This window comes from Gallinula chloropus, assembly GCF_964237585.1.
Source record: "Gallinula chloropus genome assembly, chromosome: 5".
NCBI classification, from domain to species: Eukaryota; Metazoa; Chordata; class Aves; order Gruiformes; family Rallidae; genus Gallinula; species Gallinula chloropus.
The window spans coordinates 7,616,132-7,641,009 of record NC_140090.1 but is presented as its reverse complement, the minus strand read 5'-3'; the positions used below and the strand labels follow the sequence as shown (position 1 = coordinate 7,641,009).

The window sequence follows — 24,878 nt, the reverse complement described above, 5'->3', positions numbered from 1 at the left end:
CCGTGGTCCAGGGAATTCAAGATAAGGGACAGCATATACATTGGCATAAATAAACTTTTGTCCCCATAGCTAGAATGCTTTGTGGGGTTTTCTGTGCCATTCTCATAATCTTTGTGGCACTTTACATTAAAACACTTTAGTATATTACATTTGAATAGGATGTTTAACTTTCAGTTGGTGAAAGCAATGGTTTGTGTGTTTAAAATTAGCAAAATGTGTGGAACTGCACCACTTACTCCCCGTTGTTGATAGTTTCTTGCTGTGCACTTCTACAGAAGAGTCTATTAAAAAAAGAAAAGAAAAAAGCTAGCACCTCCCAGTCTTCCCACACAACTGCAGAGATCTCCTTTTTGAAATATTTGGGGAAATGATGGTAATTTGACATCTCTGTGTGACAGCTGTTGGCAAATTATGACTTTTTAAAAGCAACCGCTGTGTGTATGTATTTGATGCATACAGATACACATAATGTTGTGGATTAAAAAGTCAACATTTATGTTCGTCATAGATAATACTGAGATTACACAGCTTTAGCCTGTGTGGAGTATGAAATGGCTGTGTTAATCATAATACTGACATAGGAAAAATACTGACATTGTAATAACCCCAAGCACGAACAGTCATGTCTTTCTGGAGCAGAGAGAGAAAAAGAAAGTTTTATTCACTGGAATAATACAGTAAGCTAATGGACTTCCTACAGAATTGTAAAGGTCCTCATGATTTACAAAGTACAGTTCCTACAAATAGTTATGCTTAAGTAAGTCTTCCTCTAATTCTTTATCAACCTTCTTGCATATATTACACTAAAAATCTTGATTTTCAGTATATAAGTAGATAGCTCATCTAGTTGTTTGGACGTATTGCAAGGACATATTCAATTTAGGACAAATTTGGGTTGATAAATAGATATTATGCAGCTCAGCACAGTGCAGTTATGGGGGTTTTGTGACACAGGAAGTAGCCAGACTAGTTTCACTCAGGTTTTGACTAGTAATTGCAATATCAGATGGAAGATACTGTCTTGTGATTGTGAAATATTACCAAGATCAGCCAGTTGCTTATTTTTATAAACACTCTTTTTGTGAAAAGCATAATACACTCTACTGTTTTCAGCATCCTGCAAGCATTTTACATTTTAATGGTTTCTATAATACTGTGCGTTGTTTTTTGGGTTGTTTTCTTTCTGCAGAAGAAATTGGAGAAAATCCTTTGAGAACTTGCTGTGTTTCTTAGTAGAAGGCACTGAGAAACACATTGCTGTTTCAGAACCCTGTATCAGGAAGCCAGTGCTTTTATCATATTATCTTTTTGATACAATCTTTATTAATAAGTTTATTTTTTTAACTCTGCAAGCAGTATTTTCATATGGCTCTTCTGAGCTTTTGTTAGCAGATTTGCAAATGACAGAAGCTCTTTTCCTTTTAAGGAAATTATTTATTTATAATGCAGCCAGCCTAAGAAAACCTGATGACAAGCAGTTGCTTCTCCTAGTACTTACTATTGTCTGGCAAATGGCAGTGCAGTGTATTTCTGATGTTGCAACAACATTAAATGAAATATGGCTGTGTCATCAATTTTGGTGGTTATTCCTGTCTAATATCTACTTGTTCCAATAGATCTTGTTTAACAGAAAAAGAAAAACAGCAGCATCCTGAGATTGGAAGTAGAAACTTAGATTTACCTTCTAATTTGTTTGGACTGTTTCAGTTGGAGGTGGATTTGAGTTGTGTTTTGTGTTGGGCTCTTTTCCTAGCTCACGTTTAGTATCTCATAGGTACGCTGGCTGCTCTGTGCTAGCATATGGTTGCTTCTCAGTGTTGATGAAGAGACATACTTCAGGTTCAGATCTTGATTTCCATTAAGAGACAATCCTTTAACACAGCATAAAACCCCACTCACCTGTGTCCGCAGGCCACCTGCAGCACGTGTAGGTCAATTGTGTTGATATCAAATGGATTGAATTGCTGAAATAAGTGCAGGCTTTCCACTAAAATCAAGTTGATTTGAATGGGAGCTTTGTGCCCTGAGGAGTCTTGTGTATTTGTGCACATATATCCAGTGATATTCAAGGACACTTTTTAATCATAATCACTTTAATCGCTAGGCAACGTGACCAGAGACCCATAATGAATTTAGTTACGGGGTTTTGTCACTAGACAATCAGAGCCACCACTCGAGGATGTCATCGCCATCTGTGGGGACAATGTTCACTTGAACTATCTGAGCCCGTTGTTTGCTGTCTCCAAGGAGCAAACTTTGTCTTTAAGCTTGCAGAAACTTTCAGATTCTTCTTTTTCTAAGCATATGTTTTTAGACCCAGTGGTAAGGGATGTCTTTCATTGTGATTTCAACATTGTGGTAACAAGTTTTTGTTAGGTCAGCTGACAAGCGTTTTCATTTTCAGCTGACACATAGTGCTCAGAATTTAACAAATCGTGCCATTCAGTGTAATCAGAAGTGTCATTTTATGTTGCACTGCTCCATTTTGCAGTTGGATCCCAAAATACTGGTAGGTGACCGCTCACTCCTGATTCTTTCCCAGAGCTGTACATTCCCAAAATGTTCGTGGTCTCTCTGCAGTAGCTGGTGCAGGAATCAGTTATTCTCAAAAGCATGCAGCTGCCATTTCACTGGCAACGCATTTCAGAAGTGCATTTTTCCAAGCAGGAGGGGGCTGTTTGGGATTCATCATGGCTAGTTCAGCTGTGTAGTGCGTGACAAAAGCCGAGACATGTCACCAGTTCCTAATGAGAAGATGTAAAGCCATTCATCACGTCAGAGGAAAATAGGGTAGGCGAGCAGGCAGCCTTCCTGCCAACTTACGTGGCTTCTTGCCAAGTGGGCAGCTGGAGGACTTGGACCAGACTGTCTTGGAAGGAACCAGTACTGCATTCCTGAGAAATATTCGTCCTTTTGAGAAAGTTTCAGATGCAACTTTTTACTTTGAGTCACTGTGAATTTGTGAGGGAAACCAAATTCTTTTCCAGAGTGGCATTTACTGTTACTAAATGGTGATTAATAAAAGTAGGAACAAGGGTTTGTTTAAACAGGTTGGGAAAAATCCCATTGCAGGGTTGGATAAGCAGAAATAGGAAAACAAACTTCTTTTATATTGCCTTTTATGAAGTGATACTTCCACATGCTTCATAAGATCAGCTGAAAAGACATTTAACTAGTGTTTCTATTCTAAAGTTGCTTCAATCACAAAAGGATTGAATTTCTCCAGAACGTATTTTGTATTCATGAGAAAAATATATCAAGATAGTTAACAACAGCCTTTGCTACACTTCCTTTTCTGTGGTTCAGAAAAGAAAATATAAGTTCAGTAAGGCAGCATACAAAAGTGATGATAAACCTACCAGCCCGATGGGATAGATTAAAGCGAGCGCAGTAATGTTAGAGAGGTGAGAAGAGATAAACACTCATTTAGTCTCTGAAATATGATTTTCTTTTTCCTCCTAAATATTCAGCCAGTCAGATTTACAGTCAGTGAAGTAAAACATGCGCTCCTTATTTTATACTTTTGGCTGTCATTTAGAAAGACTGTTTATTCAAGTAATCATTTCAATAGTAGTCTGATCCAGTGCTGTAAATGCCACAAATAAACTGCTTAGTGTCAACTAAGTCAGAGGTTTCCAAAAAAATAAAGCAACCCCCCACGCTTTTTTCACAGGAGTGGTTGTGAAGCACGTTTCATGTCAGAGAGGTTTCCACTTAGCTCCTAGAGCATGAAAGGACTGCCTGCATTATAGTCAGGAAAGAATGGGGTCTTGGCTGGTCTGATGCTGGGTGGCCAACTCAAAAGGCTGAAATTCCAAACCAGGGGTTCAGCTCACTACAGAGGCAGAAAAGGAGCCTGAGGAGCCTTTCTTCTGAAAATCAAAGTATTCCTGCTTGAGGGTTTCAACACCTGCTTTACCCAGTTTGGGCAAGTGAGATTGCAGATATGAATCCCCCTGCTTGATTCATGCAGCCCTATAGGCACAGGCACACCTGGGTAGAAGAACTTGTGTGGGTTCTTCTTTTAAAAAAAACCCCAACCAAATAAACCTAAAAAGCCCACACATTGCTGTTACCACAATCATTTTACATCTGTATTTGCTGTTATCTCCTTTAGATATACTTTTATACTGCAGACTTCTCCCAGCAATCATCTTGATAGATGGGGCATTAGCATACAGAGCCTGCAGTGGTGTGTCCCTACTTAAAGCACTGTATGAAAAATAACGGTCTGGCTTTCAGAAGCATTTGAAAGGTGAGAAAAATGCTGACATGCAGAAAAGGGAATGGTTTTAAGCACTAATCAAGCAGCAAAGCGTAAAGGAATTCTAGTCTGCATAGCAATTCTGCTGTAGCTAACAAAGCAAGATTGGGGCTAACACTTCTGAACCATGTGTATCCTCAGGTAAATTGCCACCTTTGTCAAATTTGGAGGTTTGCATTCCAGATCTTCACCTGTAAGGTGAAAGCAGCTGCCCACAGTGAACTGTTACCAGGCACAGCATCCAGTAAGAGAGTACCCTAACAGTCATAGTCAGCAACCTTATGTGGAGGCAACAGTGTGTGTTTGTATCACAAAACAGTCTGTTGTAAAATTTTATTGTTTTGTGAGAAGCAGCCTTGTCTTCCACAACAACTTCAACTCTACTGAAGACGGATGCTTGCTTCAGTGGTACCTTAAAATTGTTGCCTATTATTTCTACATTTTCCTTTTTTTTTCCCCCTTTTTTTTTTTTCTTCCCCCTTCACTGCTTTTTTCAATAAATGAGTCACAGCACTTGTTGCATACTTTTAGGAAGCACCTTGACAGATTGTTTTAGCCTTTCTGGAAATAACAAGCTGCATGTAAGTCAGAGGATTAGCAAATTAGAGCATCATAAGAAACAGTTACAGAAATGACCTGTGTTCTCTGTTTGCTTCTTCCATCATAATGAATGTGACTTCCTTGAGGCAATGAAAATATTGCTCAGTTTTGCTCTTTATACCATAGAAAAATACTAGCTCCCTAACCAGGAGGGGGCAACTTTCAGGAGCAGGGACTAGATTCAGTTTAGGAATTTCAGCTGACCTGGTGACAGTACGATGGAGAGCAATAGAAGATTTTGATGGTTGAAAGAAGGAGGTGTGGGTGGCTGCGGGCAGCTGTGAGCCCAGCTGGAACCTCAGGCCAACAGGCAGCACACACGCATCCACCGTCCTAGCAGCCAGACACATCCTGCTTGCTAGATTTCTTCAAAGGTACGATGCTGTGTAAGAGGTAAGGTTGGAAAATGGATGTGAAACAGGTGGTAAGCTATTTATTATAGATTAAGTGTTGACAGTGTGCTCTGTGCTGTCAAAACATAAAACCAGGTTTCTTTCCCCACGGAGCTCCCTCTGAAACAAACGGACCAGTCAGACACAGAACCGCTCCGCACCGCACAGCAGCAGGTTATTAAAACAGGGGAAAATGAAGCAAACAAACCAGCGTTCTCTACATAACAGACAGAGGCAGGATCATATGAGAATTGATACTTCAGATGATTTTAATTGCTGGTTCTCAGCTGGTTTTCTGCCAGAACTAAGGAGTAGTTTAAATAAATAAGGTTATGTGTGCAGATTGCGTGAAATGCTTTCATGTCCGTAATTCATTATTTTCAAGAGATTACCTTTCCTTAAAATAAACTTCTTTTGAGATGAAATTTAGGACAGGTTTGGGGTTTTCTTCTGACTGAAAGGTAACATAAGCCATATATAAACTCCAAATTTAGATAATCCAGCTCTAGTGGAGATAGTCTTCCAGATATTTATTCTTTTTATCACCCACTGGAGAGTTTCCTGTAAGATTTAAATCTGCAAGATGGCTGAGAAACTTTTTGCAAGTAGGTGACTTTTTAACCTTAAAATTGAAAACTGCAATAAAAGTATTCCGCTCCATGCAGGGAAAATTGTCCTCAACTATGCTGAGAAGTGTTCACTTTCTTTTTTAAATGAGCCGACTCCGAATTCGTTCTGTTGTTGCCACGGGTCAGAGAGGATTGATGCTGCAGAGCCTGTGCACCACAACGCTGGCTACAGATTTATGCATCTATGTTAAGATCAGCTCCTAGAAAGCACCTTCAGTTTCGAATCTTCTGCTACTAGGATTACTTCTGTGTTGCAGAAAATGTAATGCAGAATAGTATAACTTGACCTCTTTGAACATGTACATCCTGTATACATGAGCCTAATGGCTATGAAGATTGCTTTTCCTTCTCTTGAAAAGAACAGTGGCTATATCTATACACACACACACATGCTAAGTCATTTGGCAGTGCAGAGAAATCACTGTTACGAATCAGAGCTTGTAATTCTCCCGTGGTACACACACTTTCAAATAAAGATGAAGAATCCTGTATTCTGGCTTTTTTGCCTGAATTTTGTCTGGCCAGGAAAGGGGTCCAAATCCAAATAAAAGCCAGGCAACTCTGGAGAAAAATAATACGTTTCTTTACATGGGAGACAAGCACTGCCTTTTACAGAGCACCTGTGATCTTGGCTGATGTAAGAATAGCTTCGTGATGCATTTTTCCTCCTTCAGTTTACCTTGGAGCCTCTTTATCCTTCCCGGAGCTCTTGCTGCCTCGGTGCAGTGCCTTCAGCTGCTGTTTGCAGTTTTAATTAGAAGGGTTAATCAGTTTGGCAGGAGCATGTTGGCAAAACCAGCAGGTTAGCTGGTGTGGGAGAGGGGGGGAAACAGTTATGTAGCTGTTCTGTGAGGTTGCCGCAGTAAAACCTGCAAGAGGCTCCCAGCGGTTTCATTACAAAACCAATCAAACCACCAAATGACTTTTTTTTTAATTATTTTTCCCCTGAAAAAATAACTGAAAGGGTCTGTTGTTGTCTCAGCTCTGTGAAAAACCACCTCAGCTCGTTACAGAAGATTATTGTCAAATGTGTTTTACAGGACACTCCCTTGCTGCTTGTGTAGGAGGGAGTGAGCTGCTGAATGTCAACCATTTTCTTCTTAATGTTACTCTTTATTCTTAGGCTGGTACGTTTAAAATGCTTTAATTTTTTTTAAGTTACCTTTTAGATTTCAGTTTATCTAAATGACAAAAATTAAGACTGTTGTTTTCTATTTTTCAGCTGTTTGTTGGTCTTGGATTTCCATATGAAGGGCCAGCTCCTTTAGAGGCTATTGCTAATGGATGTGCATTTCTAAATTTAAGATTTAACCCACCAAAAAGTAGCAAAAACACCGAATTTTTCAAAGGCAAACCTACACTTCGAGAGGTAAGCTTTATCAGTCTTGGTAACTTCTTTATCAGAAAGGATTGTAGAATTCTTTTTAGTAGGAAAGAAGTGCATAGCTGTTCACACTTTACTGCAAAAGGTCAACTGTCGTTTTCTTTAGTCATTGGTGGGGTTAACTGTCCTCATTTTTATAGGGTAATCAAAATTTTTCATTAACATCCTGTTAAGCTTTGCCTCTAGGTGTGCTTATATGTACGTTCTGCTAACACTTATAGATTGATCATAAACTGAAGTTTCACTTGAATGCCTGATGTTCTGCTCAGGAAGAGATCATATCATCTGATACATGATCTTTCATTTGAAAGCAATTTTATTTGTTGAAGAAACAAACGTTGCTCTGTACTGTGCAGGAAATAAATAGGCATTTAAGGAAACTATAAGAATGGTGTTTGTGGGTGGTTGTGTGTGTGTTGGAATATGTTGCTTTTCTCCAGAAAAGACCTGTTCAGGGCTCTGTTGAGCTAAGGTATACTGGTCACAGCCCACCGTGCTTGTGGTTAAACACTGAAGATACTTGGAGAACTGACTCTTCTATAGAACAGGAAAGCCAAACCTCAGGCTTTCCAAACAGCCAGTGTGTTTAGTACGAGACAGACGAGGCACAGTAAAGCAGCCCCTCATCCTGGCTCTGACTTTGGAATATTTTTCTTCTTCAGTGTAGGTAAAAGTCTGCCTGTCCTGCTTGTAAGCCTGTAGCCATTTCTGATATTAGCACTTTTGCCTCTACCCATGGCTTGTTCAGAGATGTATTTTCTTTGCAAACTTATCTGAAGGGAAAGCTCTCTGTTAGTAATAGGGGGAAATAGCCTGTTCAAACTTTCTCCTTGGGCTTGGCACCTTTCGAAGCTTTTCTTCCGTGGGTCACTTGACTGTCTTGTTTCCAGTTGTTCTGTGCCCAGATGCTGTAACTGGTCAGTGTCAGTAAATGATCTGGAACAACCAAACTTTTCAGTAGGAATTTTAACACTCAGAGTGCTGTGCTAAACCCTGCTGACACTTCTTGGCACAAACAGAAATACTGTGCACCTGATTAGGACAGAAAAATAATCCCTATTGACTGCTTTAGTACAGAACAATATAAGGGACACTCATCATGAATATTGCTGTGTTCACATGCTCTGCTGACCAGTCATAAGAGTAACCTTTTCTCTAACTGGTTTTCGTAACTGTGTTTAGATCCGATTGCCAGTAATCCGTGTACTGGTTCTTTGGGATTAAGAAAGTCCTTAAATCCTTCTCTTAGATTTTTCAGGTGTTAAAGGAGAACAAAAAAAGCTTTTGTAGTTCAGCAAATTGATTCTCCATAGACAAATCTGAAGGTAAAATCAGTGTTTAGTATTTTTTAAAGCAACCATTGCAAATTGCTGTTTCTTTCTTCTTCTAGATAGACTTTATTTGGGCATTAAACTGTTTCCCCTCTACCCCCAAGATGAGGTTCTGTAGTGAAGACTATGTTCAAAACACGGAAGTGATAACGTTAATTTCCATTTTAGATCAGCAGTTGTTTTATTTTGAGGCATGATTTTCCTAAGAAAAAAAAAAGTTCACCTTCAAGCAGTTTGTTTTGTACCAATATTTGTACTCGACTCTACATCCCACCCTGCCCAAGAATGAAAATGTTTTATTCTAGATCTGGATGAACTGCACGCTTGGTGGAGGATGTGGTTTCTTTCATTTCCTGCTTTTAGGGAGGAAGAGGGAAGGAGAAAAAGAAAAAGAGCTGAAATTAGAAATAAATTCCAAATCTACCTAAGAATTACTATAGATATCTAAGGTAATCTAAGAATTACTTGAGATAGTAATTATGGACATAGGGGGGTATTTCCTAAATACCTAAAACATTAAACCTTGGCTAGTTAAAGCATTCCAGTGTTAGAAAATAGTCTTAATATTTTTTGAGTATAGATGTAGAAAAACTGGTGCTATGAAAACGTTTCTTTTAATATTTAAAACAGCTACTGAGAAATGTTGTTGTTCGTCTTCCAGATGAGATCTGGTTTTAATAGTGCTCTCTGAGACGGTAGAGAAAGAGAGGTCCAAGGCTTAATTCCTAAAGCTTTGTGGAATTTAAAACACTGTTTTATGGTCATAATTTTAAAGGTGCAGTAGAAGGGATTTTGTTGTTTTTGAAAGCAGTAGGAATGTAGCTATAGCTGTCTGAAGTCCAGACTTCAGTGGCCAGGGAACTCAGCCTTGGTAACCCAGATTTTTGAAGTACCTTTTTTCAGTGGCAGTAGAAATATTACTGAAATAATGTTAAAATATATCAGCCTTCAAGAAGGCCTGGACTTTTTGGAAAAACCTAAAATACGCCAATGGAAGCAGAAGTTCAGTGGGCTGCAGGTGAGTGCAGGCAGCTCTGGAAGCCGTCTGTGTGCAGAGGCAGCCCCGGTGACCGGCCCCAGCCGCAGGCTTCCAGCCAGTTCACCCGCCCTCATCACCATGCTGCCCTGCAGCCAAGGGTGGGAACCAGCAAAGTCCAGCAGCATTGGTCTGGGACCACAGATCTAGTATGAGACTAGCAGACTGGCTTCTCCTGTCCACAAGCAGAATACAGTAGGCAAAACAACATTTTAATGATTTCTTGCATTTGCTTGAGGAGGAAAGCTAGTATGGTGTGTGCCCAGTGTGGGAGCAGGTTCTGTTTCTTACTTCAGCTTTTGCACTGGCTGGATTTTTCTTTGTATCGTGCATAAAGAGGCAGCTATATAAAAATTGTGAATAATCTATCCTGCAGGGGATTTTTTGGTATTTATTTTAAAAGCAATTTTCTTCTGTGGCCGTTGTGAGACACTCCCCTTCTCTTCAGCAGTTTTTGCTTCCTCTCCCAGCGTTCATTTGCATGTTCCTCTCGCTCCTGTGCAACCTGTCACAAAAATGACTTTTAGTGCTGGCCTAGTTTTGAAAGTAATCTCTAGTATGACTGTTCTTAGTTATCCACTTGGGTATTTATTGAATTTGTTTTCTGACACGGTGGTGAGCGAAACACCAGTCAGCGCTCCCGTTGAGGTCAAATCACCCTTGTACTCCCAGCAGCGAGAGTCAGAATTCATCTAACCCATGTAATTGATTCGTTATTCACTGCTGCTCAGAGTAGCTTGGAAATATTTGAAATTTGAAGGAGAGACAGAGCGAGGATGTTGTCTGAAGATGAGATGGGGCAAGGAAGCCAGTCATGCAGGTCTAACCGGGACTGGTGGCAATTACAGGTTCTGAAAACACGGGGCTGCTCTGTGAATGAGCTGTGGGGAAGCAGGATCACATGGTAAAAGTGATTTCAGTAACCATCCCCTCTTCTGCAGTGTGGGTCATTATGAGGAGCAAAGCTACAAAGGAGAGGTGCTCAAGTGTTGCTGTGAGGTGCATTATTACGATTTTCCATTTTCCAGCTACATTCACTCTAAGCTCAAACTGAGGGAATCTGAAAGGGAACTCAAAGGAGTGACACCGGCTGGTAGATTCTAGCTGATTTCTTGTGTCATCCTAGTGCATTTCATCCAAAAAGTCTGATGAAGAGAAGGAAGGGTATCTTGATGCACTCATTTTAACTAACATCATTTCCTCCTTTCAGTTGACATCTCAGCATCCCTATGCTGAAGTTTACATTGGGAAGCCCCATGTCTGGACTGTAGACATCAATGATCTCTCTGAAGTTGAGAAGGCTGTGAAATCAATTTTGAATCAAAAGGTGAGAAATGTATTCTCAATGTGTCATCAGTGCTCAAGGTGTATTGTGTACTGCACGTAGAGTGCTTCCTAATGTTAATCTAATTAAAGCAGAGTGCTGCACTTTGGCAGACTGTTGGGGGAAAAATTATTACATCTCCGTGGTGTCTGATTATCCTGTTTTAGTGCTGGGGATGTGAGGTTTTTACCTGAAAAAAATTGAGCATGAGGGAATTTCTATAGAAATGTGACTGTCATATTTAAATTCTACAGCAGTCTCTATTTTCTGATCATTCAGTGGGGAAGTTTCCTTGTTGGTTCTTAAAGCATTGCAGGCTGTCCAAATACACGCTCAACACTTGTGCTTGATCTTGTAGCCTTGGTGTAATGGCCACTGAAGTGCTCATGCACTTCCATGGTATAATAAGGCCACTTCATGGGGGGCAGGAGGGGAAGGGGGAGGAAGTTGGAAGTAATTTTCTAAGGTATCACACTCTTATTTTGTCATAATGTTTTCTTTTTCACTTCAGCTCCAGAGCTGAACTTAGTTAAGCCAGGAGCTCTGGAATCCCGTAGGGTTACTGTCTCAGGCTAACTTTATATCACTTTGCAGCATACCCTGAGTTTCCTTAAAGATAACGACTGAGCAACCTTTACTGCAGTAACAAAGGAGCAAAAACAAGCTTCAACTGCTGATGGTTTTGTGAAACTGCATTTTGTTAATGAGTTTATTTGCATTTATTGTTGCTGCTTAAGCTATAATGTAGTATTTGGAATGCAAGCTGGTATCACACCGTGCACTGCAAATTCATTTAAACAAAAAACCTTGTAAACCTAACACACTCTGTTTCCACAGATTGACCCTTACTTGCCCTATGAATTTACATGTGAGGGGATGCTTCAGAGGATGAATGCGTTCATTGAAAGACAGGTATGAACTTTTATTGTGGATGGATCTTTTGTTTTATGTCAAAGGGATGACTCTCTCTTTTAAAGCTCCTCACTGTTGTTGCTGTTGAAGAAGAAATAGTAGCTGTGCAGTCCTCGGTGTTATATCAAAGCAGAAAGATAAAGCTATTTTTCAGTGTATATGTGATTTCTTTCACTATGTACACACAAAAAAGTCTTTAGATCATGAAGTATCACATAAATATAGAGATAGTTTTGTGGTAGAATTGCACTCAGGCTAAAGCCTCTGGGTGGATTTTTCAAGAATTTAGTTTTAATCGATAAAGCTTCAAATGGTTTGGAAAGCAGTTACTTAAAGGACTTCTGGTCCCCATGCATTACTGCCAGCTGAGAGCAGCAGAGGAATTGAGTTGGAGTAATAAACTGCAGAGATTTACATGGGATCCTGTTTTCTAGAAATGGTATGTTGGCTCAGACTTCTGCCCAAGGCCAGATCTGTTGTGGTGGCAGCTCTGCTTTTTGTTCTGGCTGCTGCAGAAGAGAGATAGGGGTAACGTGTATCTCTGTTACACCAGTTAACTCCCAGGATTTCTTTCAAAAGCACTGCACTTGCCCCTGTTCCTGTAGTTCTGAAAGAGGCCAGTATTACAGACAGTGATAAAGAGTAATGCAGCCTCAGATCGGAAGGGTAGCCAACATCACATAGGTACTTCCAGCTTCCTGCCAGTAAACCCTTCCTGCTTTCTCTGGCCATATTGATGGCACAGCCTGTAAAAGTATCTCTGCTGCTTTCGATTCTTCTGCTGGCATTCAGTGTAATTGAGAGGTTTTGTCAATACAGGGAGAAACAGAGCTCAGTGTAAGGGAGAAAAAGAGACAATCCAGAGACAGCATCTGTGGGGCAAAACTCTCTCTCCCTTCTGGACCTCCCCCAAGAGCTAAGCCCTGGCCTGTACTGTGTGCTTCTCAGAAGTAAATAGAGCATTGTAATTTTGTTCATTGCTTTGACTGACTGTCAAAAGTCATTATTGTTTCACAGTCCCCAGGATGCTTAAGCGTCATTATTAGCTGCGTGTGCTTAGCACTGTGCCTGATGAACGTGTCAGATGAAGCGAAAATGAAGATTGAGGCCTTATTTGGAAGAGTTGGTGGAGGGAGGCAGGCAGAACAGGGGAAGCAATACACGCTTCCAGATGCAGGGAGCTGATCTGGTTTAAAGGCTGTGGGGTGCGTTAACCACGAGATGATGGTCTTCAGGGAATGTTTGAATGTGAAGAGGATGAGGCCAGCTATACTCACCCACAAGTCAGCCTATGGAGAAGTGAGACTGTAGGTTTTATAGGCGTTCCCTGGAGTTCCCCTTTTGGTGCCTTGGCCCCGAAGGAGGGGGTGGGCAGTGTTCCCAAGAGAGGTTTAGTGAATTCCCTGCGTCTTTAGCTCTGACAGGCTTTGGGGTCTGAAATAAGGAATTACTGTGAGCTCTGGTTTTACATTTAGCTGTGCCACCTTCAGCTGGATTAGAAGAGCTTTCGCTCCAAGCTGTTCCTTCCTGCCAGTGCACTGTCCCTGCCAGCAGCCCGGTGTGGCTGTTAGGTGCCTCTGTGCCATCTGCAGACTCCATCCCTAGAACCTGTTTGCTCTGTGGCTGCACAAACAGTTAGATCAGCACTGCACAGTGGTAGTGCAGGGTGGGAACCAAAGGGTGTGACTGCTTAAATTGTCACTGCAGTCAAAGGAGCAGCCAGGCAACTGCAGCCAGAGCAGCTGCAGGGTTCCCTCTTGCAAACTTGGGAGCTGTTGGGTGAGGTGGGCTGAGCTGGTGGAACAGACGTGCTGATTTTGAAAGATGTAGTGGAGCAGAATACTTGGTAACCCAGCTGAAAATGTTTTTGGCAGGGCTCTACTAGTTTAACAAAGAGACTTGGCTCAGGAGAGGGTCAGCTGAGCACCAGAGCTTGGCGAAGGGAGTGAGTGAGGACATTCATCCAAGAGCAGGAAAGCCAGAGGGAGGAGGACACCTCCTTTGGCGGCAGAACTAAGCCTGTGTCGCCTTAAAATTTGTGGTTATTGGTAAAGCAAACATAAATGCAGTCTCTGGTAAGGCTTAATCTTCTAAATTGCATATTTTCTTTATTTTACCCTTATGCATGTAGGATTGTGGGGCAGGATAGACTGGGGCAAAGGTACTTAACAGAGAAAACCCACCAAACTGATACTGAGAACTGGATAAAGGTTTGGGCTCTTCGCTTCATTAAAATTGCACATAGCTCAGCCTTTCTAATCTCTATGTCACAGCGCGGGACCTGCTCATACAAGTATTAGTTTTGTCAGGAGAAAGCAAACTATGATGGACTGGGCCCAAATGTTTTGATCACCTTTTGATGAGAATTGCCAAATGTTAAAATAATGGCTGGTACCGTGGCACAGTATATAAAACCAGCCATTAACATTTTCTCTTTGCTTTTTTTTTTTCTCATTTTAAATGTCAGGACCATAAGACCTTGTCTTGGAACAGTTTTTGCTAGCAGGTGTGTTTAGATATTGTTTTTTCCTTCCCTTCTTCTGCCTTGGTGACACCTCACCACATGCATCATTTATAGCCAATCTTTTCCAGTGTTGAGGGAGCACTTGTACTACCAGTTCAACCAAGAGCAGTAAACAGACTCTTTGAGTCCTGGCTGCTTTATAGAAATCTTCAGGCTTTGATGAGTTCAGCTCACTCCATAGTGCTAGGAGCTCACGATCCTTTCCCCATGGCTCTCCACAGGGATCACTTTGAGACACTTCTCACCTAACAGGTAACCAGCCTCCTCTGGAATTCTCCTACCACAACTTCCTCCTGGTGTTTGTGTTTTTACAAGAGTAGTTGTGGCTGTGCTGAGGTAGTGAAGCAAGAAGTCACTGAGAAATCCATAACAGGCTGGGTATGTGGAAGCAAGGAGAACAGCTAGAGTTGCTTATGATAAGTTTTAAAAGGTAAAGGTAGACAAGAAGCTTCCTTGGGAAGAATGATAGGACCATATTTCCAGTAGCAATCAAGGGTGATAATTCCCTTATGCTAAAAAAAAATTAAAATATTTTTAAATGTGCTTCAATCATTGATTTTAATAAAACAGACATGAGCTGCACAATGAGTGTGATAATAACCACTTATTTTACTAATGGGGAAAATTGCTGTCAAGGCACTGAATGCATCCTAATAAAACATGATCTGTCGCTGCAGGATTTCTGTCACGGGCAGGTGATGTGGCCCCCATTAAGTGCCCTTCAAGTAAAGATTGCTGAACCTGGGAAATCCTGTAAACAAGTCTGTCAGGAAAGCCAGCTCATCTGTGAGCCTTCCTTCTTCCAGCATCTTAACAAGGACAAAGCTCTGCTTAGGTAAGTACTTCAGAATACAAAGATAGTCTTTGGTACCAGTTTGTGCCACACCTGAAGTTTAATGTACAAGTTCTGTGGAAGGGAAGGTGGGGAGAGAAGTACAGTCTGGCTGTAGCAAGCTGTGTGGTTGGCTGTCCATCCTTTGTAGCTGTGGCTGTAGGAGTTACTGTGTGCTGAGAGCACCGTTCCACGTAGTGTGTTTTTGCAATGAGGAGCACAGCACCGAGGCCAGAAACTCACATCCCGTCCCTCCCCTCCCTCCCATCTCCTGTCTGTGCCCTTTGATGTTGGGCTGCTTGCAGTGAGCAAAGGTGCTCGTGCTGCAGATGCCAGGATTGTCATTGGGGTTGGATGGCCCCTTTGCAGCCCTGGCTGAGCGGGTGCTGTACTCCATAGCCTCTGCCAGGCAGTGAGCTTGTGGGGCTCTGAGCACTAACCCGACCTGTGCTCACTCAGCTGGGGCAGAAACCAAGCAGTTTTGTTGCAGTAAGTAGAGCTCTGCAGACACTGAGAGATTCCTATCAGTCAGTCACACAGTGTTAAATACAGCACTTCCAAAGTGTTGCTGGTATTGACTGAGGTCCGTCTTTAACATCCAGATTGAAACATCTATATTCATTGGCACTTGGCAATTACTGTCCTGCAAACCTTTTGTCAGCAGTGGCCTAGGTAAAGAACTCTAAACCCTTGCACATTAGTTGTTGTTAGTACCGATTTATGAAGTACACCAGCTATGTATTAAGGAAATTAACGTTGCTTTCAGGTGCTGTCTCTTTGGGAGTGTGTCTGTGTTCCTTCCAGATGAAAACAAAGCACTCAAAGCTGGGCTCCAGCACATAGCTGCTAGGGAACCTGCATTCTACGTTTTATAGCTCCACTTTTTGCTAAATTAAATTGTAGAAGGTTTTTTTGTTGGTGTTTTGTTTGAAAAGTTATGATTTCCAGTGGAGTTCAGAAGCAATTCAAGAACTCTGTCAAGCTCCTTTTCTAGCTGTCTAGACAAAATTCTAATTCTGTGTGGGGAAGAAAAAAATAAATCTGTTGAACTCTGAAAGCTACCAGTGTTTCCAGAATAAGTGAAAAACAAGACTCTGCTGGAATTGCTACCCTCATGCTTCAGCTCTGTGGTCAGAAAATGGCAACTGGAGTTTTTCCTTCTCCAGAGAGCACTGGCTGTTTCTGGGAGTGGTGGGTCCTGCTCTGACCAGCTTCTGCTGTGACAGTGGCATCACCCACCACATCCTTCCCCCCAGTTTGGCTGAACGACCTCCAGGTACCCAGGGCTGCCTGGCACCGTGTGGCGTGTCTGGGGGAAGGAGATCCTTGCTGTAGTCAATGAGAGCATCTCCTGATTCCAGAATTTTTGGGTTTGTCTTATAAGAAACCCACAGTGTGTTTAAATATTATGCTTTAGGGAACAAACAAGGTTTTTTTTTTCCTTCTTTTTAACTTCCTAATCGTTAGGAAAGGGAGTGAAGCTGGCAAAGGCTGTACTGCCCTCTGCAGAATCTGCACTGAAAAGAAATGCGAGTCGTGTTCTGGGAAATCTGCAGCTCTACATGTACTCGATTTAGGGTGTAATACAGCGTGTGATTGTTAGAGGAAGGATGAAAGCTGTACCCAACTCCTGTGATCTAGATGGTGTGCTTTGCTTTTCAGGCACAATATCGAATGTCTCACCATGGAATCTGCAAACGATATTCTGGTCCCCTCTTTCGATGGAAGAAGGAAGCACTGTGTCTTCCAAGGTGACCTCTTATTGTTCAGCTGCGCCGGATCCCACCCAACCCACAGAAGAATCTGCCCCTGCAGAGACTATATTAAGGGGCAGGTTGCTCTTTGTAAGGACTGCCTATAGCAGCAGCAGAGCTGCTTTTGAGTTGAGGACAAAATGTAAGTAGTTTGGAGAGGAGCTACTTATTACTTCCTGCACTTTTGTCCAGGTTTTTTGCTGCGGGCAGAGCTATCATTGCTGGGCAGAATTACCTACTAAGAGAGGAGGGATTCATAACCAACGGCTAACTGATCTTTTTTTCCTGTAAGAACACTTGCAGTGTAACTCTTCAGATTCCTTCATCTGTTTGCAAAAAGAAATGAGTTTCATGTTCTACAGTGATTTGAAGAAGACTGCACAGAATAGTTTGTAGAAAATTCCCAGACCCATCAAAATACTTGGTTTGGTTTTTTTCTCCTTTTTGTTGTTTGGGTGAAGTGTTTTCTATTTTTTTATGAGTTAGGACATCGGACATCCCCCATCATGGTTAGCTAAAGGATCTCAACTTCATTCCAGTAGAAAACTGAAGCAAATGTGCTTGAGGGAAGGGGTGCAGGGGAGGGAGGACTAACAATTTTATTCTAGGTGCACTGTTTTGGGTACTGCTTTAGCTTGTATGGCTATAAAGTGGTTTACTTCACAAGAACTCAGAATCACAGGAGAGCTCTGTACCCTGTTATTGGGTTATGTGGGCCCAGGTCTTTTTTCTTTTCTTTCCTTTTTGGTTTGTAGGGTTGGTTTTTTTTTTTAAAAAAATCTTTGTACACAACAAGGTATTGTCTGCATCACCGCTGCTGCATCAGAGCAGTCTAAACAGAGAGTACCATGAAGGAGCAAACAGGCAGTTGCCAGCGTGTGACACATCATCTTGGTGACTCGACAGCTGACGCGGGTTGTGGCATTCTTCAGCGTGGAACAGCTACAGAAACATACTGCCATCTTCAAAATGGACCTGTTGCAGTTTACTAGTCCCATTTGGAGAGTAATCCTTGGAATTTGCCCATGCTTCTGTTGTAGTCTGTCTACTAGAAATACTGTGTGAAGCAAAAAGTATTCAGCATCATTGGAGCAATATTATCGTTAGAGCCTCAGTTTGCTACAGCTTCCAGTAGTTAAAGTGTTGCTGAATGACATAGAAAGGTTAAACTAAGCTAACTATAATTATTGTATGGTAGAAATGTAAAATGTCTTCATAACTAGCTAGGTTTTTAAAGAGAAATTTTTTCTGAGAGGAGACAACTGCGAAGAAAAGCATTGATCAATCTCGTGGGTCCTTTGATAGTTTTTCTGTTTTGGGGAGTGTTTCTTTCTTTTTTCTTTTTTTTTTTTTTACCAGGCACACCAGGTACAAATTTAGAATGGGAGAAGTCGGGGGTTTGGAATTCAAATCAAACTTCTTTTTTTTTTTTTTAGAGCAGCAAGTTGAATGTTCTAACCCACCTTCTTTTCATAAAGGTAATTTCTGTTATTTCCAGCAGGAGGTGGCATGTGTGACAGCACCATTTGTAGTCAGGAAACACCGTGCTCAGATTAGTGAGGAACAACCTGCAGTGTGTTTTGAAAGCACTCTTAGTCTGCAGGTTTACAGCTGGGACGTGCTCTGATCAGAGTGGAAAAAACCCTCAAATCCACATAAAGACCAACCAACGTGACCAGGTGATAGTGCAAAGCAGAAATAGTGTAAATTTTCCTTTCTTGGATGTATCTGGTTGGTTCAGATTGTTCTTGTAACTGGCATTCCTTATCTGTGTGTGAATATTGATCAATACCAAAGATCAAGCAAGGGAAACACCATTTAATCATGGATAAAATCTCAGAACAGGAGAACAGAACAGCTTATGTTTCAAGTTTCAATTTAAAAGCAACGGATTAGCTTTTTCAAGGTTTTTGTTTCCTGCCTCTGCACTCCTGCCAGTGTTACCCTGTAACACTCCACAACGTGGCTGTGGACTATACAGGAACTCAATCCCGAGGGACTGTTGAGTATCCAAAAAGGATCAGTGGGACCTGTTGAACTGCAGGGTCAGCAGTACCTGGGATGTGATACCGATAAAATCTGCTGTGTTTTAGAGTAATTTTCCAGAAGCAGAACAGCTGGTTCTGTAACGGGAGGCAAACTTTTGTATGGAAAGAAAACAGTCTAGTGTGAAAATCCTTACTGTTACCAGAGCCTGGCATGTGCTGCAGTCAGCATGAGCAGAGATTGCAATAGTTTAAATTCCCTGGAAAAGCTGGGGGAGGAGGCCGGACAGGGGGTCTGAGCAGGTGCAACAACTCATTTGCTGTTATGTAAAATGTTCCCTGCATCCCTGTGTGTACTGGTGCAACTGGGAAATCCTACATGCTAAAGGAAGTATCTACTTCTGCCTGGTGCTGAAAGTAAAGGCAGCCGCGGGTCTTGTCTTCACCCGCTCATCTTGAGGTTCCTCAAGCAGGAACTTAGTTCGGAATGAGGTATCTCAGAATCACACAGAAACAGGTTTGTGTGTGTGCACTGAATGCAAAACACACAGGGGTTTTGCTGTAGTGTAATTCTTTGCTGTAAATATGTATTTGCTTGTTTTCCCCCACCCCCTGGCCCCTGTATGGTTCTCATGGCATATACTGCATTTTATTTTGCCTCTGAACCTTTTAAATTTAAAGATTGGGAGGGTTTTGGTATTTGTTGTTATACGATTTTCCTGGGCTGCTGCTTTGCTTAATGCTAAGTTTGCCTTTACCACAGCAGGCAGAGTCTGTTACAAGCTCTGGGCTTTTATTCAAGCTGTAGCACTGCTGCTTTCGAGGCTGCAGAAGGGAGTTACTGCAGGCTGGCAGAGATGAAGCTGCAAACAGCGATGCCACTTGCCGTTCAGGCAGGGCCAGGCCACCTGAATTGGCTTCAGAATCAGTCGTGTCCAGTGAAACCTGTAAAGAAGACTCGTTAAGGAAAAAAGATTCAAGGTGTATGATTTGATAGGCCTCTATTATCCATTTTAAACATTTTTTTTCTGAAGAAATATGAAACACAGCTTTAAGCTAAATTTCTGTGAAAGGAGGCTGTGGTGTGAGAAGTGTCAGTGCATAAACTGTGTCAGGATTTCTCCTAAAGCCGATACGGCACTCCCAGCACACAGCAGCGTTTGTCTGTTGGTCAGTACCCGAGTGAGCGGTGCATCCTCCTGCAGATAGGCACTCAGGCACATCCATGTAGGACTATTTAAAAATTTGAATCATTTACTGAGAAGTGTAATATATATCTCCACGTTTCAGGATAGAGGGCAGCCTTCTGTCCAAGCTCCAGAGCTATTTTCCTTCGTAATTAAAGAATAAAGATGTAGTCCAATTGTTGCACTTGAACAGGGGTGTTAGAGGTGGGACTGTGCTGCTGCTGTTCAGTCTGACAGTAAAGCTTGCAGCTTCCTTTACTCAGAAATCAGGTTTTTGCATGACTTGCATTTGAATATATTGATCAGAGATTGATGGGGAAAAAATAATGTCAAAAGTTGAATATAAAAACATTTTACAAGCTTTTAAACATATCTCTCATATCAAGACATTCTTTGTTTTAAAATTTTGTATTTTTGTATGTGACCTAGTTGGGTTGTTTTTTTTTTTTTTTTCAAAAATCTTGTTCCTACGAGATTAGAAAACTTGAGAGAAGCATTTACATATTTATTAAAATAAACATACAAGGCTTGCCTTTGAAAGGTAAGGTTGGTAAATACACACTGTTTAAAAATGCCAATAAAAACCTCATTTATTTCATATATGCAAGTTGATTTGCACATGTATAAATAGAGTTGCTTTTTGCATTTTTTGCTTAGTTTCTATGTTTCTTTTTGTAATTTATAGTTGCAGCTGTGTGTTTGCTTGTTTATATCAGATTATGTTTCTCCTACAAATATTTAATGTTTATGTGCCTTTTATTTTTCACTTTGGGGTTTGGATGGGTGTTTGGATTAAGGACACTGTCTGAACAAGTATAATGGAACACTAATTACAGGTTAAAGCAGTGCTTGATGCCTCTACAGCTTAGCAGTATGAATTTCAAAGTGTTTTAAGTAGTGAGGAAAGCTGTTCTAAAACTGTAGGGTAAGGGTTAATAAGAGAAAACTATCACTTTAATGGTTCTTGCAAAGCATTGCTTCTGAGAGCAAAATATCCTTTACTGAATACTGACATGAGCACTCCTGCTGGGATGGGACCTGGGAGCGAGCTGAAGCCCTCAGGAGACTGACAGGAACCTCCAGAACAGCCGAGTCCGATTTGCTCAGCAGGAACCTTGACAACCCACAGGAACCTTTCCAAGGGGTTGGCTTTCCAGATAGAGGCGTCTGTACGTGGACGTGCATGGGCTGCTTCCTGGAGCCACCAGGATGCCGATGATCCTTTTACCATACCTGAGTTTACAGCTCTCAGTGGGGAGGGAACTCTGGATATTCAGCTTATTGCAGATGGTTTTCTTTCTTTCTAATGCTCCACTTTCCTCAAAGTATTTTGCAAAATAGCTGCTGACCGATTTTCAGCTGGACATGGCAGAATGGGGCTGTGGACAGAGCCAGGACCCTGCATCTTCCCCACTCAGCCCTGCTCCTTGTGCTGCCTTTGGCACCTTGTGTGGTGACCAGCACATGGACTTGCTGAAAGTTTTTGGCAGTATCAGCCACAGATCAGGTTGTCAGCCCATGTCTTCTCACTTAAACAGGTCGTACTGCTGTCCTTTAATAGCCTCACCGATGTCCTTAGGTTATCCTTGATATGAAAGGCATGCCCTCCCCTCTCAAGAATGAGTGGCACGTCTAAATTACAAAGGTGATTTACGAGTTTGCAGCACTTTCCACATAAACAAAATCCAAATTGCTTTCTCAGGTATGTGTTTTGCTCACAGTGCATTTCAGGACCAGATTTTGCTAGTAAAATAAATTAAATGGGATGAATCAGGCTGGATACAATCTCATCCAAGTCTAATTAACTTCATTACTCCCACTGGCTTCACTGATAGCAGAACTCCTCCAGTAATTTTTCTTCAAATTAAAAAAGCAGCTCTCCCTTTTTAATAAAGCGCTGTATCTTACAAGATAAAGACCCAGCGCTTGCAGGTAATGTTGTAACCCTGTCAGCAGCCCCTGCTGCTCGCTCTTACAGCCTGTATCATCTCTGACTAACGGTGTTACCTGGTATCAGTATCAGTGCAAAACCTGATTAAGTAGCTGTTCAGTCTGGGGTGTGGAGTTGGAGGGGTGGGGTGTTTGTTTTGTTGTTTGAGCATGTTTTATTTAAGAGACTATTAGTTACCAGTTCCCAATCTCAGTCTCTTTTCCAGGGGTGCTAGCTTTTGGCGTGGCTGTTTCTTTGTGGTGTTTGCCCTACAGTTGCTTTGCCTCTTTTGGACTTGTGATCTCATTCCATTTGTAGTTCTCCTTCGGTCCCATCGTTTTAGGGACCACTGTAAAGTCGAGGAGAATAATGCACTGACAGATACTTGCCTTTGTTCAGGCTGAAAAGTCCCAGGACAGGCAGTTTCATTGAGAGATGCTTTAATAATATTGCTGTAAATGTAACATCAAAGCAAATTGTTTTATAGGCAGCCACTTAAACCTCATCTTCATAATTTTAAGCAACTTTATAGGTTGTTTTTCTTAAATTAGCTTGTAATTTCTGACTATTATATTTAAATGGAATGTGTAACCAGCAAACTCTGTGTATCACGTGTAAGATGTTTACTGTAGGAATGTGTTGAAATTGCCAGAGGCTGAGCCCCAGAACGCCTCGGGCGTGAGGCATCGCTCCTGTTCTTCCTTCCTGGGAAAAATGACCGAGTGCAGCCATTGCCAACACATCTTGCTTTTACAGGGTTAACCCTTTCCACGTGCACAGATTGAATCCAATGGTGTGTTCAATTCGGCCGGCCTCTCGGCAGCACTTAGCTGCCTGTGTATTAAATGGGTCAAACACCTTCGGGTCCTCCGAGCTTTGGAAACACAAGTAATAAGGTCGTGTTGCCTGCCCAGAAACTGCTTTGAAACAGTTCAGTGTATCAAGGGAGTAGCACCCCCTCTCTGCTGGGAGGAGCAGTGCAGGTGCTAAACTGGGCTGTACCTGGGAGCCAAATCTGTTGCCTTGTGTAAGAGTGGAAGCACTGTGGACTCCACTGTCCTCGCGTTCCCCACCAGCGATCACACGCGGCTGCTTCTCCGCACAGGAAATAGGTCAGTGTCAGGCTGTGCTGCCATCCCTGTACACACTAACCCTGGGTCAGTGCTCACTGGTGACCAGCCGTGCACAATCCTCAGCTTAAGGAGAGCATGTAAATAACACCGTGGCATTTACTGGAGCCATCCAGGACTTGGCAATGGGCACGCAACGCAGCCTGACACAGATTCCAGCAGCTGCATCGTAGTTTGAAGTATCAGCTGGGTAGAGGGTAAATCAAGTTAAATTGCTGTCAGAAGGCTGTTAATTTTTACAGGGAATACCCAGAGCTAGTCTGTTAAGTTCATGAACAGGCCTCTTGCAGTATGGTGACAGCAAAAGCCGTTTTTAATAAGTCATGATTTTATCTGGGTTTTACCAGGGAACACGGTGCAGGGAGCAGCAGGTGTTACCACAGGCAGAACAATCATTTGATGAGAAGAGTTACCCTGAAGCTTCGGGGAGGTGAAGGACAGACATGAGGCAATATTTACAAAGGTAACTTGGGTCGCCCTGAGCTTGCTTGGCCACTTGGTGCAGGGATGCAGGGACATCCTCCAGAGGGGAATTTGGAGCAGCTCTGCAGATCATTCCCTGAAGCAATCTTTCTCCATGGGTGAAGGGGATTCTCTGAACAGTCCCTGTGGCACTGTAAGCTGAAAACAATCCTACTGAAATCTGTAAAAATAGAAGAGATTGTTGCTTTTTGCAGATGGTAGTTTGGAGTCAACGAGAGTTTTTACACGTACATGAGAACTTCAGGGTCAGGCTGGTACCGTGTGTGTTTGGCTTGAATTCTCTCTTAAGAGGTTGATCCTTTGTTTTATTTAAATGGTTGTGTTCCACTATATTACGTTCAAGCAGTTACACTCCAAAAGGAAAGAACACAGTGGTTCAGATACTGTCAAGTTACTGGGGTTCAATAGGATGCGATCTCTTTAATATTTTTTTTTAATTTTTATTTTATTTTGTTTCTAGAAAAGTAACTGTCTGTACATTAATGGTATAGAAAAATGCTTTGTTTTCACTGTTGTAGAAAAAAACCTAGGGAGAACTTTATTTTTCAATAAACCTTTTCTTGTGTGATTTGAATTTGATTGCTTTGTGCTTCAGCGGGAAGTCTGTGAGCTGCTGTTCATCCAAAGTCACGTTTGTGTGACTTACCCTTGCAGTTCTGCTGCTGGCCCACCCCTTCTGAGGGGAGTGTAAACAGTCCTGTCTACCCACACCTGGACCATAGGAACAGCAGGCAAGTAATAATCCTTTTACTGGTTTGGTTTAAGCGCAGGTTGGATAATGGGTGAACTCACGGTCGATTTTAGGAGGGCAGTTTTGCCCCAGCAGTAGTTAAGTGGTTTCTTAGAAAATCTCAGCACATGAGGAGGACTGCAGAATTGCCTGGTAGCACATGGGATCTACTGGTGCAATATACTGTGGGGTTCAGAAAGAAAAGCTACATCATGGTCAACCAGCAGCTTTAGGAAGTGTTGCCCTTCACGATCCAGGCATAAACAGGGGGAGCTCGGTTGGCTTACGGACCACACACGGAACAAGAGATGAAGCAGGAAACTGCACCACGTGCCTGCACTGCTTCAGCCAGCATCGCTCCCACGCTGCTGTGAGGATGCTGCAGCTGACAGCAGCTAGTGCTGCAGGAGCCACCAGCTGAGCGGGGCCCCAGGTGGTCTCTGCCAAAACT

The 24,878-nt window shown here is 42.1% G+C and overlaps 1 protein-coding gene across 1 annotated transcript in view; it reads left to right on the top strand.

Annotated features, from left to right (window-relative positions):
• MGAT5 (alpha-1,6-mannosylglycoprotein 6-beta-N-acetylglucosaminyltransferase) overlaps positions 1–17,089 on the top strand; it is a gene marked incomplete at both ends in the record, with an annotated part of 71,342 nt that extends 54,253 nt beyond the window's left edge. The window contains 5 exons of the mRNA XM_084265358.1: positions 7,108–7,254; positions 10,847–10,963; positions 11,798–11,872; positions 15,074–15,231; positions 16,891–17,089. Of these exons, the coding sequence (XP_084121484.1) occupies positions 7,108–7,254; positions 10,847–10,963; positions 11,798–11,872; positions 15,074–15,231; positions 16,891–17,089 (696 nt within the window). The remainder of the gene's footprint in view (positions 1–7,107; positions 7,255–10,846; positions 10,964–11,797; positions 11,873–15,073; positions 15,232–16,890) is intronic.
• Positions 17,090–24,878: the final 7,789 nt, after the last annotated feature.